This window comes from Crinia signifera, chromosome 4, assembly GCF_055691185.1.
Source record: "Crinia signifera chromosome 4, ASM5569118v1, whole genome shotgun sequence".
Lineage (NCBI taxonomy): Eukaryota > Metazoa > Chordata > Amphibia > Anura > Myobatrachidae > Crinia > Crinia signifera.
Genome location: NC_139220.1, coordinates 1,676,306 through 1,690,286, shown reverse-complemented (window position 1 = coordinate 1,690,286; position 13,981 = coordinate 1,676,306). Strand labels below are relative to the sequence as shown.

Below are 13,981 nucleotides of genomic sequence, written 5' to 3'. Positions count from 1 at the left end.
TCAGGATAGGGGGATCATTACATCATATACACACACATAGCGGTGACATCATCAGGACAGGGGAATCATTACGTCATATACGCACACATAGAGGTGACATCATCAGGACAGGGGAATCATTACATCATATACAAACAGAGCGTTGACATCATCAGGGCAGGGTTAGCATTACGTCATCTACATACAGAGCGGTGACATCAGGATAGGGGGATCATTACATCATATACAAACAGAGTGTTGACATCATCAGGACAGGGGAATCATTACGTCATATACACACACATAGCGGTGACATCATCAGGACAGGGGAATCATTACGTCATATACGCACACATAGCGGTGACATCATCAGGACAGGGGAATCATTACATCATATACACACACATAGCGGTGACATCATCAGGACATTTCTTAAATGAATAAATATATTTGCAGCTGATTAGAAGATTCCTCACCATGAGTTTAGCAGGCCCAGAGCTTCCAGCGGGTTGGTAAAAGTCCAGTCCTTCAGGACCTGGTACATGGCTGATATAGACTGAGGGTCCCAGCTGGGCGCACTGCCCAGCACCAGAGGGAGAATGTTCCGGGGCTTGTTGGGGTGCCGACGGTAATGCCACAGACTCTGCTTATCCAGCTCTGATAGTCTGCGGAGGAAGAGTCAGGGAAAGGGTTCAGAAATACTCCCAGCAAACCCACCCATCCTGCCGGTCATACCCAGGCAAACCCACCATCCTGCCGGTCATACCCAGGCAAACCAAGCCTAATGCAGGTAACAGCAGTGACAGCACAGCACAGAGTAATGCAGGTAGCACCAGTCACAGCACAGCACAGAGTAATGCAGGTAGCAGCAGTGACAGCACAGCACAGAGTAATGCAGGTAGCAGCAGTGACTGCACAGCACAGAATAATGCAGGTAGCAGCAGTGACTGCACAGCACAGAGTAATGCAGGTAGCACCAGTGACTGCACAGTACAGAGTAATGCAGGTTGCAGCAGTGATAGCAGAGCACAGAGTAATGCAGGTTGCAGCAGTGACTGCACAGCACAGAGTAATGCAGGTTGCAGCAGTGACTGCACAGCACAGAGTAATGCAGGTTGCAGCAGTGACTGCACAGCACAGATTAACGCAGTGAAGAACAGTGAGTGCACAGCACAGAGTAATGCAGGTAGCAGCAGTGACTGCACAACACAGAGTAATGCAGTGAGGAACAGCGAGTGTACAGCAAAGAGTAATGCAGGTAGCAGCAGTGACAGCACAGCACAGAGTAATTCAGTGAGGAACAGTGAGTGCACAGAGTAATGCAGTGAGAAGCAGTGACAGCACAGCACATACTAATTCAGTGAGCAGCAATGACAGCACACAACAGAGTAATGCAGTGAGGAGCAGTGACAGCACAGCACAGAGTAATGCAGGTTGAAGCACAGCACATAGTAATGTAGGTAGTAGCAGTGATTGCACAGCACAGATTAACGCAGTGAGGAGCAGTGACAGTGCAGCACAGAGTAATGCAGTGAGAAGCAGTGACAGCAGTGACACTGTCACTGCCCCTCAATGCATTAACTCTGTGCTGCACTGTAATTGCACATTGTAATGCAGATAGCAGCAGTGATAGCACAGAACAGAGAAATGCAGCAAGGAGCAGTTACAGCGCAGCACAGAGTAATGCAGGTAGCAGCAGTGACTGCACAGAGTAATGCAGTGAGCAGCAGTGACTGCACAGCACAGAGTAATGCAGTGAGCAGCAGTGACTGCACAGCACAGAGTAATGCAGTGAGCAGCAGTGACTGCACAGCACAGAGTAATGCAGTGAGCAGCAGTTACAGTGCAGCACAGAGTAATACAGTGAGGAGCAGTGACTGCACAGCACAGAGTAATGCAGGTAGCAGCAGTGACTGCACAGCACAGAGTAATGCAGTGAGGAACAGTGAGTGCACAGCACAGAGTAATGCAGTGAGGAGCAGCATCAGCAGAGCGTAATGCAGGAAGCAGCAGTGACTGCACAGCGCAGAGTAATGCAGGTAGCAGCATTGACTGCACTGCGCAGAGTAATGCAGGTAGCAGCAGTAACAGCACAGCACAGAGCAATGCAGTAAGGAGCAGTTACAGTGCAGCACAGAGTAATAAAGTGAGAAGCAGTGACTACACAGCACAGAGTAATGCAGGTAGCAGCAGTGACTGCACATCGCATAGTAATGCAGTGAGGAGCAGTGACAGCACAGAGTAATGCAGGAAGCAGCAGTAACAGTGCAGTACAGAGTAATGCAGTGAGGAGTAGTGACAGTGTAGTGTAATGCAGTGAGGAGCAGCGTCAGCACAGAGTAATACAGTGAGGAGCAGCATCAGCAGAGTGTAATGCAGGAAGCAGCAGTGACTGCACAGCGCAGAGTAATGCAGTAAGGAGCAGTAATAGTGCAGCACAGAGTAATGCAGTGAGAAGCAGTGACACTGTAACTGCCCCTCACTGCATTAACTTGCAGATATCAGCAGTGACCGCAAAGAACAGAGAATGCAGTGAGGAACAGTGAGTGCACAGCACAGAGTAATGCCGTGAGGAACAGTGAGTGCACAGCACAGAGTAATGCAGTAAGGAGCAGTTACAGTGCAGCACAGAGTAATGCAGGTAACAGCAGTGACTGCACAGCACAGAGTAATGCAGTGACTACACAGCACAGAGTAATTCAGTGAGGAGCAGTGACTACACAGCACAGAGTCATGTAGGTAGCAGCAGTGACTTCACAGTGCAGAGTAATGCAGTGAGCAGCAGTTACAGTGCAGCACAGAGTAATGCAGTGAGGAGCAGTGACTGCACAGCAGAGTAATGCAGTGAGGAGCAGTGACTACACAGCACAGAGTAATGCAGGAAGCAGCAGTAACAGCGCAGCACAGAGTAATGCAGGAAGGAGCAGTAACAGCGCAGCACAGAGTAACGCAGTGAGGAGTACTGACAACGTAGTGCAATGCAGTGAGGAGCAGCATCAGCACAGAGTAATGCAGTGAGAAACAGCATCAGCACAGAGTAATGCAGGAAGCAGCAGTTACAGTGCAGCACAGAGTAATGCAGTGAGGAGTAGTTACAGTGCAGCACAGAGTAATGCAGTGAGGAGTAGTTACAGTGCAGCACAGAGTAATGCAGGAAGCAGCAGTAACAGCGCAGCACAGAGTAACGCAGTGAGGAGTACTGACAACGTAGTGCAATGCAGTGAGGAGCAGTGTCAGCACAGAGTAATGCAGTGAGGAGCAGCGTCAGCACAGAGTAATGCAGGAAGCAGCAGTTACAGTGCATCACAGAGTAATGCAGTGAGGAGTAGTTACAGTGCAGCACAGAGTAATGCAGTGAGGAGTAGTTACAGTGCAGCACAGAGTAATGCATGAAGCAGCAGTGACAGTGCAGCACAGAGTAATGCAGGAAGCAGCAGTAACAGCGCAGCACAGAGTAATGCAGGAAGCAGCAGGGACAGCGCAGCACAGAGTAATGCAGGAAGCGGCAGTGACAGCGCAGCACAGAGTAATGCAGTGAGGAGTACTGACAGCGTAGTGCAATGCAGTGAGGAGCAGCGTCAGCACAGAGTGATGCAGTGAGGAGCAGCATCAGCACAGAGTAATGCAGGAAGCAGTACTAACAGTGCAGCACAGAGTAATGCAGGAAGCAGCAGTAACAGCGCAGCACAGAGTAACGCAGTGAGGAGTACTGACAACGTAGTGCAATGCAGTGAGGAGCAGCGTCAGCACAGAGTAATGCAGGAAGCAGCAGTTACAGTGCAGCACAGAGTAATGCAGTGAGGAGTAGTTACAGTGCAGCACATAGTAATGCAGGAAGCAGCAGTAACAGCGCAGCACAGAGTAATGCAGGAAGCAGCAGGGACAGCGCAGCACAGAGTAATGCAGGAAGCGGCAGTGACAGCGCAGCACAGAGTAATGCAGTGAGGAGTACTGACAGCGTAGTGCAATGCAGTGAGGAGCAGTGTCAGCACAGAGTGATGCAGTGAGGAGCAGCATCAGCACAGAGTAATGCAGGAAGCAGCAGTAACAGCGCAGCACAGAGTAATGCAGGAAGCAGCAGTAACAGCGCAGCACAGAGTAACGCAGTGAGGAGTACTGACAACGTAGTGCAATGCAGTGAGGAGCAGCGTCAGCACAGAGTAATGCAGTGAGGAGCAGCGTCAGCACAGAGTAATGCAGGAAGCAGCAGTTACAGTGCAGCACAGAGTAATGCAGTGAGGAGTAGTTACAGTGCAGCACAGAATAATGCAGTGAGGAGTAGTTACAGTGCAGCACAGAGTAATGCATGAAGCAGCAGTGACAGTGCAGCACAGAGTAATGCAGGAAGCAGCAGTAACAGCGCAGCACAGAGTAACGCAGTGAGGAGTACTGACAACGTAGTGCAATGCAGTGAGGAGCAGCGTCAGCACAGAGTAATGCAGTGAGGAGCAGCGTCAGCACAGAGTAATGCAGGAAGCAGCAGTTACAGTGCAGCACAGAGTAATGCAGTGAGGAGTAGTTACAGTGCAGAACAGAATAATGCAGTGAGGAGTAGTTACAGTGCAGCACAGAGTAATGCATGAAGCAGCAGTGACAGCGCAGCACAGAGTAATGCAGGAAGCAGCAGTGACAGCGCAGCACAGAGTAATGCAGTGAGGAGTAGTTACAGTGCAGCACAGAATAATGCAGTGAGGAGTACTGACAGCGTAGTGCAATACAGTGAGGAGCAGCATCAGCACAGAGTAATGCAGTGAGGAGCAGCATCAGCACAGAGTAATGCAGGAAGCAGCAGTTACAGTGCAGCACAGAGTAATGCAGTGAGGAGTAGTTACAGTGCAGCACAGAGTAATACAGTGAGGAGTAGTTACAGTGCAGCACAGAGTAATGCAGTGAGGAGTAGTTACAGTGCAGCACAGAGTAATGCAGGAAGCAGCAGTAACAGCGCAGCACAGAGTGATGCAGTAAGGAGCAGTGACAGCGCAGTGCAAGTAATGCAGTGAGTAGCAGTGACAGCGCAGTGCAGGTAATGCAGTGAGTAGCTTACAGGAGCACAGAGTTACGATGGGACAGGAATTCCAGCTGCTGTCCGGGATCATCCCATGGGATCTCAGCACTGCAGGGATTTCCCTCTTTGGGTCTTTGATATTTATAGTCTGATTCTGGAAAATGAATCTCCACAAAATAAACAGAAATCATATTATAAAATAATACATTTACAACACAAGCTCTCATTGTCAGCGCTAATAACTTATAATTACTGCACTGCATATTGGGGCGTATTTATCACCAAACGCATTTTTTATATTGTTCATTCTAGCACCCGCCAACTTTGAAAACCCATGCAGTCCCTCTTCCCTGCCTGGGATGTCACTGTCTGCTGTGGTGTTTCTAGCACAGGTCTAGTTTGCCTATTAGTGCTGATATACAGACCACACTGTGCTAGAAGCACTACAGCATACAGCAACACCCCAGGCAGGGAAGAGGAACTGCCTGGGTTTTCAAAGTTGGCGGGTGCTACACTATTTAATTTTCTTGGGATATAATAATTACACCTCTACTCGCAATGCAGAAATATATTACATTTATGTCTAAAACAACCGGGAAGCAATGTGTTGTCTGCTGCTATTAGTATGTTTCTACAAACCTACCCTTTGCTCCAACAGCATCTTACAGTAGTAGGACTGGGTTGTAATACTCTACGCCTTGAGTAACAGTGCATTACAGTAGCAGTACTGAGTAATATTACTCTGATTCCTTAGTAACAGCGTATTACAGTAGAATGACGGAGTAATAATGCTCTGATCCCATAGTAACAGCGTATTACAGTAGTAGGACTGAGTAATAATACTCTGATCCCTTAGTAACAGCGTAATACAGTAGTAGGACTGATTAATAATACTTTGATCCCTTAGTAACAGCGTATTACAGTAATAGGACTGAGTAATAATACTCTGATCCCTTAGTAACAGTGTATTACAGTAGTAAGACTGATTAATAATACTCTGATCCCTTAGTAACAGTGTGTTACAGTAGGAGGACTGAGTAATAATACTTTGATCCCTTAGTAACAGCGTATTACAGTAATAGGACTGAGTAATAATACTGTGATTCCTTAGTAACAGCGTATTACAGTAGTAGGACTGAGTAATAATACTCTGATCCCTTAGTGACAGCGTGTTACAGTAGTATGACTGAGTAATAATACTTTGATCCCTTAGTAACAGCGTATTACAGTAATAGGACTGAGTAATAATACTCTGATCCCTTAGTAACAGTGTATTACAGTAGTAGGACTGAGTAATAATACTCTGATCCCTTAGTAACAGTGTATTACAGTAGTAGGACTGATTAATAATACTCTGATCCCTTAGTAACAGCGTATTACAGTAATAGGACTGAGTAATAATACTGTGATTCCTTAGTAACAGCGTTTTACAGTAGTAGGACGGAGTAATAATACTCTGATCCCTTAGTAACAGTGTATTACAGTAGTAGGACTGAGTAATAATACTCTGATCCCTTAGTAACAGCGTATTACAGTAGTAGGACTGAGTAATAATACTCTGATCCCTTAGTAACAGTGTATTACAGTAGTAGGACTGAGTAATAATACTGTGATTCCTTAGTAACAGCGTATTACAGTAGTAGGACGGAGTAATAATACTCTGATCCCTTAGTAACAGTGTATTACAGTAGTAGGACTGAGTAATAATACTCTGATCCCTTAGTAACAGTGTATTACAGTAGTAAGACTGATTAATAATACTCTGATCCCTTAGTAACAGTGTGTTACAGTAGTAGGACTGAGTAACAATACTTTGATCCCTTAGTAACAGCGTATTACAGTAATAGGACTGAGTAATAATACTGTGATTCCTTAGTAACAGCGTATTACAGTAGTAGGACTGAGTAATAATACTCTGATCCCTTAGTGACAGCGTGTTACAGTAGTATGACTGAGTAATAATACTTTGATTCCTTAGTAACAGCGTATTACAGTAATAGGACTGAGTAATAATACTCTGATCCCTTAGTAACAGTGTATTACAGTAGTAGGACTGAGTAATAATACTCTGATCCCTTAGTAACAGTGTATTACAGTAGTAGGACTGATTAATAATACTCTGATCCCTTAGTAACAGCGTATTACAGTAATAGGACTGAGTAATAATACTGTGATTCCTTAGTAACAGCGTTTTACAGTAGTAGGACGGAGTAATAATACTCTGATCCCTTAGTAACAGTGTATTACAGTAGTAGGACTGAGTAATAATACTCTGATCCCTTAGTAACAGCGTATTACAGTAGTAGGACTGAGTAATAATACTCTGATCCCTTAGTAACAGTGTATTACAGTAGTAGGACTGAGTAATAATACTGTGATTCCTTAGTAACAGCGTATTACAGTAGTAGGACGGAGTAATAATACTCTGATCCCTTAGTAACAGCGTATTACAGTAGAAGGACTGAGTAATAATACTTTGATCCCTTAGTAACAGCGTATGACAGTAATAGGACTGAGTAATAATACTGTGATTCCTTAGTAACAGCGTATTACAGTAGTAGGACGGAGTAATAATACTCTGATCCCTTAGTAACAGCGTATTACAGTAGTAGGACTGAGTAATAATACTTTTATCCCTTAGTAACAGCGTATTACAGTAATAGGACTGAGTAATAATACTGTGATTCCTTAGTAACAGCGTATTACAGTAGTAGGACGGAGTAATAATACTCTGATCCCTTAGTAACAGTGTATTACAGTAGTAGGACTGAGTAATAATACTCTGATCCCTTAGTAACAGTGTATTAAAGTAGTAGGACTGAGTAATAATACTCTGATCCCTTAGTAACAGCGTATTACAGTAGTTGGACTGAGTAATAATACTCTGATCCCTTAGTAACAGCGTATTACAGTAGTAGGACTGAGTAATAATACTTTGTGCCCTGAGGACTAAGTAGTGTTGTTGTTGTACCTGCACAGTCATAAGCGAGGGTAAGGAGATATCGAAGGCTGCAGGGGTGAGGACAGGCGGCGGCTCCACGTGTGACACCATGTTCAGTAGCAGTGACCCGTGGACAATCTGTCTGGGACAGGAAGAGGACAATGGCTGCTACATTTTAGACTCACGTCAGTGGCAGCAATCTCTGAGGATGTGGCACAGAGCCCGCAGCACAGTGGTCAGTAGTACAAGTGTCCCATTCTTATTTTATTCCTACTGTACTTCCTTATACTAGGTCACATCTTAGGATAGTATAGGATCACACTCCCCCCCACTATGGAGACATGCTCGCTGCCAGGGGTTTCTTATTCATTGCCAGGGGGTGACATGCTCATTGCCAGTGGTTTCTTGTTCATTACCAGGGGTTTATTTTTGGTTGCCAGAGGTTACATACTCATTACATACTCATACATGCTTATTGCCAAGGGGTTTCTATGCTCATTGCCAGTTACACACTTGTTGGGAGGGGTTACATGCTTATTGCCAGGAGTTTCTATGCTCGTTGCCAGTTACATACTCATTGGGAGGGGTTACATGCTTATTGCCAGGAGTTTCTATTCATGCTGGCAGGGGGTTACATGCTTATTGCCAGGAGTTTCTATGCATGCTGCCAGGGGGTTACATGCTTATTGCCAGGAGTTTCTATGCATGCTGCCAGGGGGTTACATGCTTATTGACAGTAGTTTCTATTCATGCTGCCAGGGGGTTACATGCTTATTGACAGTAGTTTCTATGCATGCTGCCAGGGGGTTACATGCTTATTGCCAGGAGTTTCTATGCATGCTGCCAGGGGGTTACATGCTTATTGCCAGGAGTTTCTATGCATGCTGCCAGGGGGTTACATGCTTATTGACAGTAGTTTCTATTCATGCTGCCAGGGGGTTACATGCTTATTGACAGTAGTTTCTATGCATGCTGCCAGGGGGTTACATGCTTATTGCCAGGAGTTTCTATGCATGCTGCCAGGGGGTTACATGCTCACAGCGCACCAGTGCTCCCAGACTCTGGCACTATATGTGCTGTGCTCCCCTGACAGACTAAAGGTGTGTACACACTTATACAATTTAGACTATATTACAATTTAGACTATCTGCATACAATATATACAATTTAGACTATTGATAGCGTTTATCTTACTTAACATTATATTTCTTTTAACATATTATGATTCCTACCAGTACAACATATTATAAGATCCATATCTGTACTAGGATTAGACAATAAATGTCTCATCTACAAGAAGCTATAACAGTTAAATGTATATCATGTCTAATGCTGTGTACACACTGATACAATCTGCATAAGATCCAGATAAGATTTTGACTATATAGTCAAAATCTTATGTGGATCTCATGCAGATTGTATGGGTTTTATCCCAAGCGATCCAGATGCGTTCAAGATGCGCGCTCCCATATCTTAACCAGAAAGTCTTGGCTGCCCTGTCTATATAGTGCAGATCTGCACTATATAGTCTAAATTGAATGCAGATAGTCTAAATTGTAATCGCATCTGGATCTTATGCAGATTGTACTAGTGTGTACACAGCATAAGTCATATGCTCCACTGGATAATTCAATCTATTATGGACAGAAACCATATAACACACATGTAACACGAGATGTGATAGACAAAAGATCCTTTATATGTATGTTGGGGGAAGGAAAGCATATGACAAGGGTTTCTAAGGAAATAACTGTGTTTTCTGGTATATATATATATATATAGGTGCTGGTCCCTGGAGGTGATATATATATATATATATATATATATATATAACGTGTAGGAAAACAAACAGCGGCACTCGCAGGGAACTTTTTAAAGGGTGTATTGAAGCGTGAAAACCAATCCAACGTTTCGGGGCGACGTGGCCCCTTTGTCAAGGTGTGGGTACCCACAAAGGGGCCACGTCGCCCCGAAACGTTGGATTGGTTTTCACGCTTCAATACACCCTTTAAAAAGTTCCCTGCGAGTGCCGCTGTTTCTTTTCCTACACGTTATATCTTGCCTCCAGAAGGCACCGGGGCAGCTGTGAAGTTAGGAGAGTGCCGGGCCGCCACAAGAAGTATATATATATATATATATATATATATATATATCACCTCCAGGGACCAGCACCTACGGCATTCTCAAAAACAGCAGACTCACACTTTGAGATTTAAATGTATATATATATATATATATATATATATATATATATATATATATATATATATATATATATATATATATATATATATGAGAGAACCAGCACCAGAAATAAAGGCTTCTCTTCCAAGTCACTGTCGTTAAGTTCCTTTGGTCCTGGGATAACTGAATACTTCTGCAGGGTCGCATTACATCTCTTTTGAAGTGGGGTCTCGTCTGAGGATGAAGGAGCAAGGACAGAGCGCTTCGATTTTGTGCTGCTCGGCTGGAAACATTTACACAGGATTTGAGGTGAGTGAAATTTGTTTCCAAATAAGAGAAAACTATTTTACTCCCTTAGGACCTCTGTAAAGCAGAGCATAAATAGCATAAATAGCATAAATATACATTTGCGTTCTTCCTTAGAAAACTTCATATAGAACCCGAAGTATTCAGATATCTCACAGCCTTAGGTAACTGTACTGTTTTGTATTGTCATTGTAACTTGTGTAACTGTATTGTTTTGTATTGTCTTTGTATTGTCATTGTAACTTGTGTAACTGTATTGTTTTTGTATTGTCATTGTAACTTGTGTAACTGTATTGTTTTGTATTGTTTTTTATTGTCATTGTAACTTGTGTAACTGTGTTGTTTGTATTTTCATGCTGTTTCATGTTGAATGATTGGGAAAATAACCATCTTCACGAGGTTTGTTAGTGGAGCAGTCCAGTCTGGTATTACTTCTTGGTTAACACCGGACCAGGAGCTCTGAAAGCGTATTTGTTTGTTTGTCTGTTTGTCTGGTAAGCACAATATAAGTTATGAGGTGTATAAGGGTTCGGAGACAACTAAGACGTTCCTTGGTATATGCTGTAACAGGCTGGCCCTGCCTTATGCCAATGATTGCCCCTGGGAGTCATCCTGAACCAATTAGGATACAGCCCTTATAAAACGTGTGTTATGTACATGTTCTGGTTTGACTGAGTGTCTGTCTATTTGTCATTTAAACATCAATAAGTGATCTTGATGGCTCACATTTGACTTTAAGAGTGGGGTGTCCTATTGTAGCAGAGGCTCTTCAACATTTAATTAGAAAACATTACCCAAGCTGTCTTGAATTAGTACCAATATAGAAGTGGATATTTCCAATAATTTGCCCAAACAGTTTCTCTGAGTTGGTGCACACTCAGAAGATAACATTTTGTAGGCTTTGTTAGGTGACCAAACAAACCCACACTTCAGCAATTGTTATAAACAGTGGAGAAAGTGCTTGGATAGAAATAAAAAAACATCAGCACTTTGCATTAAGGACACAACACGCTCTAGATCATATTTAAAGTGCTCAGAACAGGGTGCCTGCCCAGGTTATGAAAGTGGTATTATATTATTGTCTTGATATGTGGTTATGATTTTTTGGCTTAGATTGAAAACAGGGAACTGAAAGCCGCATCTATATTAAACTTCAACTAATAGAGCACAGTTTTTACCTTTCTGCACAACGTTACACACTGCTTTACGCAAGTGGATAAAGGCCACACCCATAGGAGGTAATTGACCTATGGTAGTAAACAGTGGAAAGTTAATGGAGCGCTCCCCCCTAGAGGTTGTGGCCGAAAGGGAAGGTAAGAAATCGATCAAATCAATCAGTTCGATTTTAAGAAGGGCTAATTTTCCTAAGGATGGAACTTTAGATCCTGTCATGTGGAAGCGATTCCAAGTGACGAACGCTCATTGGCTGCAGAAAAAGGGTTATATAGATACAGTTAATATATGGCTTACAGTGTCACAGGAATTAGATGATGAGAAAAGAAAGGTAAAGGAGTTGTCATTTGAAAGTCCACCACCATATCACTTACCAAAACCTAATGCACCACCACAAGTAGATAATCAGGTAGATAATGCACCATTTGTACACCAACCACCACAGGTAATTAAGCAACCCCAGGCAGTTGGGGGACAGAACATAGAAGAACTAGACTTGTTCGCAGCAGGGGGCACCACACCCAAAACCACAATTACAACAGCAGGTAGAAATACAGCTGGTAGGGACTGAGGAATTGTATCCAACTTCAGATTGGAAAGTATTGTCCACAAAGGAAGTGTCCATTATGTGTGTTTTGTATACCAGAGGGAGACACAAAATGTCCTAACTGTGGAAATTGTGTGGGATCAGAGGCTTTACCATGTGACCCAGAAGTAAGATCTGTAATAAGGTTAAAAGATTACAATCAAAGCCCACCCAGAGAAGGGTTATCTGAGGCTAGGACACGCAAACAAACAGAATTTTATGGCAATCCAGTTCCTAGTTACAGGCCTGGGCAGTACCCAGTCAAAATATATAGTCTTCCACGCAGTAGTGTGTCAGCATCACAATCAGATAATTCCATGTACCCAGTTAGAGTAACTTACCACCCGCAAATGGTTGCAGATGCAGCGGGCCAGCAGGTACAGCAATTAGTTGAGAGACAGAATTATGTCCCATGGTTTGCATCTGACCAAATGAAAGTTGTAAATGATTTACCTGATATAAGAAAGAACTCATTAGAGTATGATAAAAAAAATCAGACAGGCTATTATCATACACAGACCATGTTGGGTAGATTTAGAACAGGTTGTGAGAGCAACCACAGGTACTGGGGAATGGAATATAATACAGACCTTGCCAAATGTTGCCATTGATCCCCTCCACCCCAGGTTACCAGCCATAGTGGATATACCACAAAATAAGTACACAACAGAAAGTGGGGTACAGTTGGGGGACAGAGTGACTCACAGATGTCATAGATTGGCAGCTCAGGCACCAGCACAGCCAAATATACAACAAAAGCAAATGACAGTAATGGAATACCATGACAAGGTTATTACTAAGCAAGAGAATGAAGGTTACCCACTTGACAATCCAGCTAATGAAAGACTGTTTAAATGTAAGTTTTTGTATGGACTTCGTCCTGAATTGAGAGCACAATTGTTTATTATAAGACCCGAAGTTAACTTTATGGACATAAGTGCAATCTTACAGATTCTGGAAGGCCTGGAAGATACGGAGAGAGAGAAAAAAGAGAAGAAGAGCAATAAGACACCAATTGTTCCGGTTAATGTCGTTCAACCCTGGAACCAAAAAGACCCTACAAAAGGTCCAAAGATGACAGGTACCAAACTACCAATGGTAAGACCGGTACAACGTGATTCTGAGGGAAATGACATGGAGGTGCTACTGGTGCCGGTCCATGGGGCATATTAAACAAAATTGTCACAAGTATCAAAGATGGCTACAAGGTAAGAACAAGACAGATGGCTTACCTTACACAAAACAGGCATGACAATTTCAGACCCCAAAAGGCGTAGCAGCATTCCACCTTGAAGAAAAGATAAACTCTCCAAAAGGTACTGTCTCTCTCACTCTTCCCACAGGACACAAACTTAAATGCCTAATTGACACAGGTACTAGTCTCACTGTACTGAGAGAAGAAGAAGTTCCAAGTGAACTACTGTCCAGAGACACTATACAAGGTACAGGGTTGGGTGGACAGCCGCTTCCACTTAGGAAGAGTAAGCCAACTCCTTTACTTATCAATGATGAATGCACGCCTATACCTATTGAATTTCTTACCTCATCTACATGTCCAGTAAACTTGTTGGTAGCTGACATTCTGCAAGTAATGCAAGCCAAGATTGAATATACAGAGACAGGCATCAAATATAAATCTAATATATACAAAGACTTACTACCTCAAATAGAGGACGCTGTGTATGTGTTTCTCTCCCAGTCATCTATTACAGATTCTGCTGAAGTTATCCTCCCAGACTGGGGGGGGGGAGATTCTCTAAGCTAAAAATGTGGTAAAAACCCCGTTATCGGGGTTTTTACCGCATTT

The 13,981-nt window shown here is 43.4% G+C and overlaps 1 protein-coding gene across 1 annotated transcript in view; it reads right to left on the bottom strand.

Annotated features, from left to right (window-relative positions):
* The window catches only part of PIK3C2G (phosphatidylinositol-4-phosphate 3-kinase catalytic subunit type 2 gamma), a 154,169-nt gene that overhangs the window by 107,294 nt on the left and 32,894 nt on the right, over nucleotides 1–13,981 (bottom strand). The window contains exons 8-10 of the mRNA XM_083180727.1: nucleotides 7,956–8,067; nucleotides 5,024–5,151; nucleotides 456–644 (exon numbers count right to left, since the gene is read on the bottom strand). Of these exons, the coding sequence (XP_083036853.1) occupies nucleotides 456–644; nucleotides 5,024–5,151; nucleotides 7,956–8,067 (429 nt within the window). The remainder of the gene's footprint in view (nucleotides 1–455; nucleotides 645–5,023; nucleotides 5,152–7,955; nucleotides 8,068–13,981) is intronic.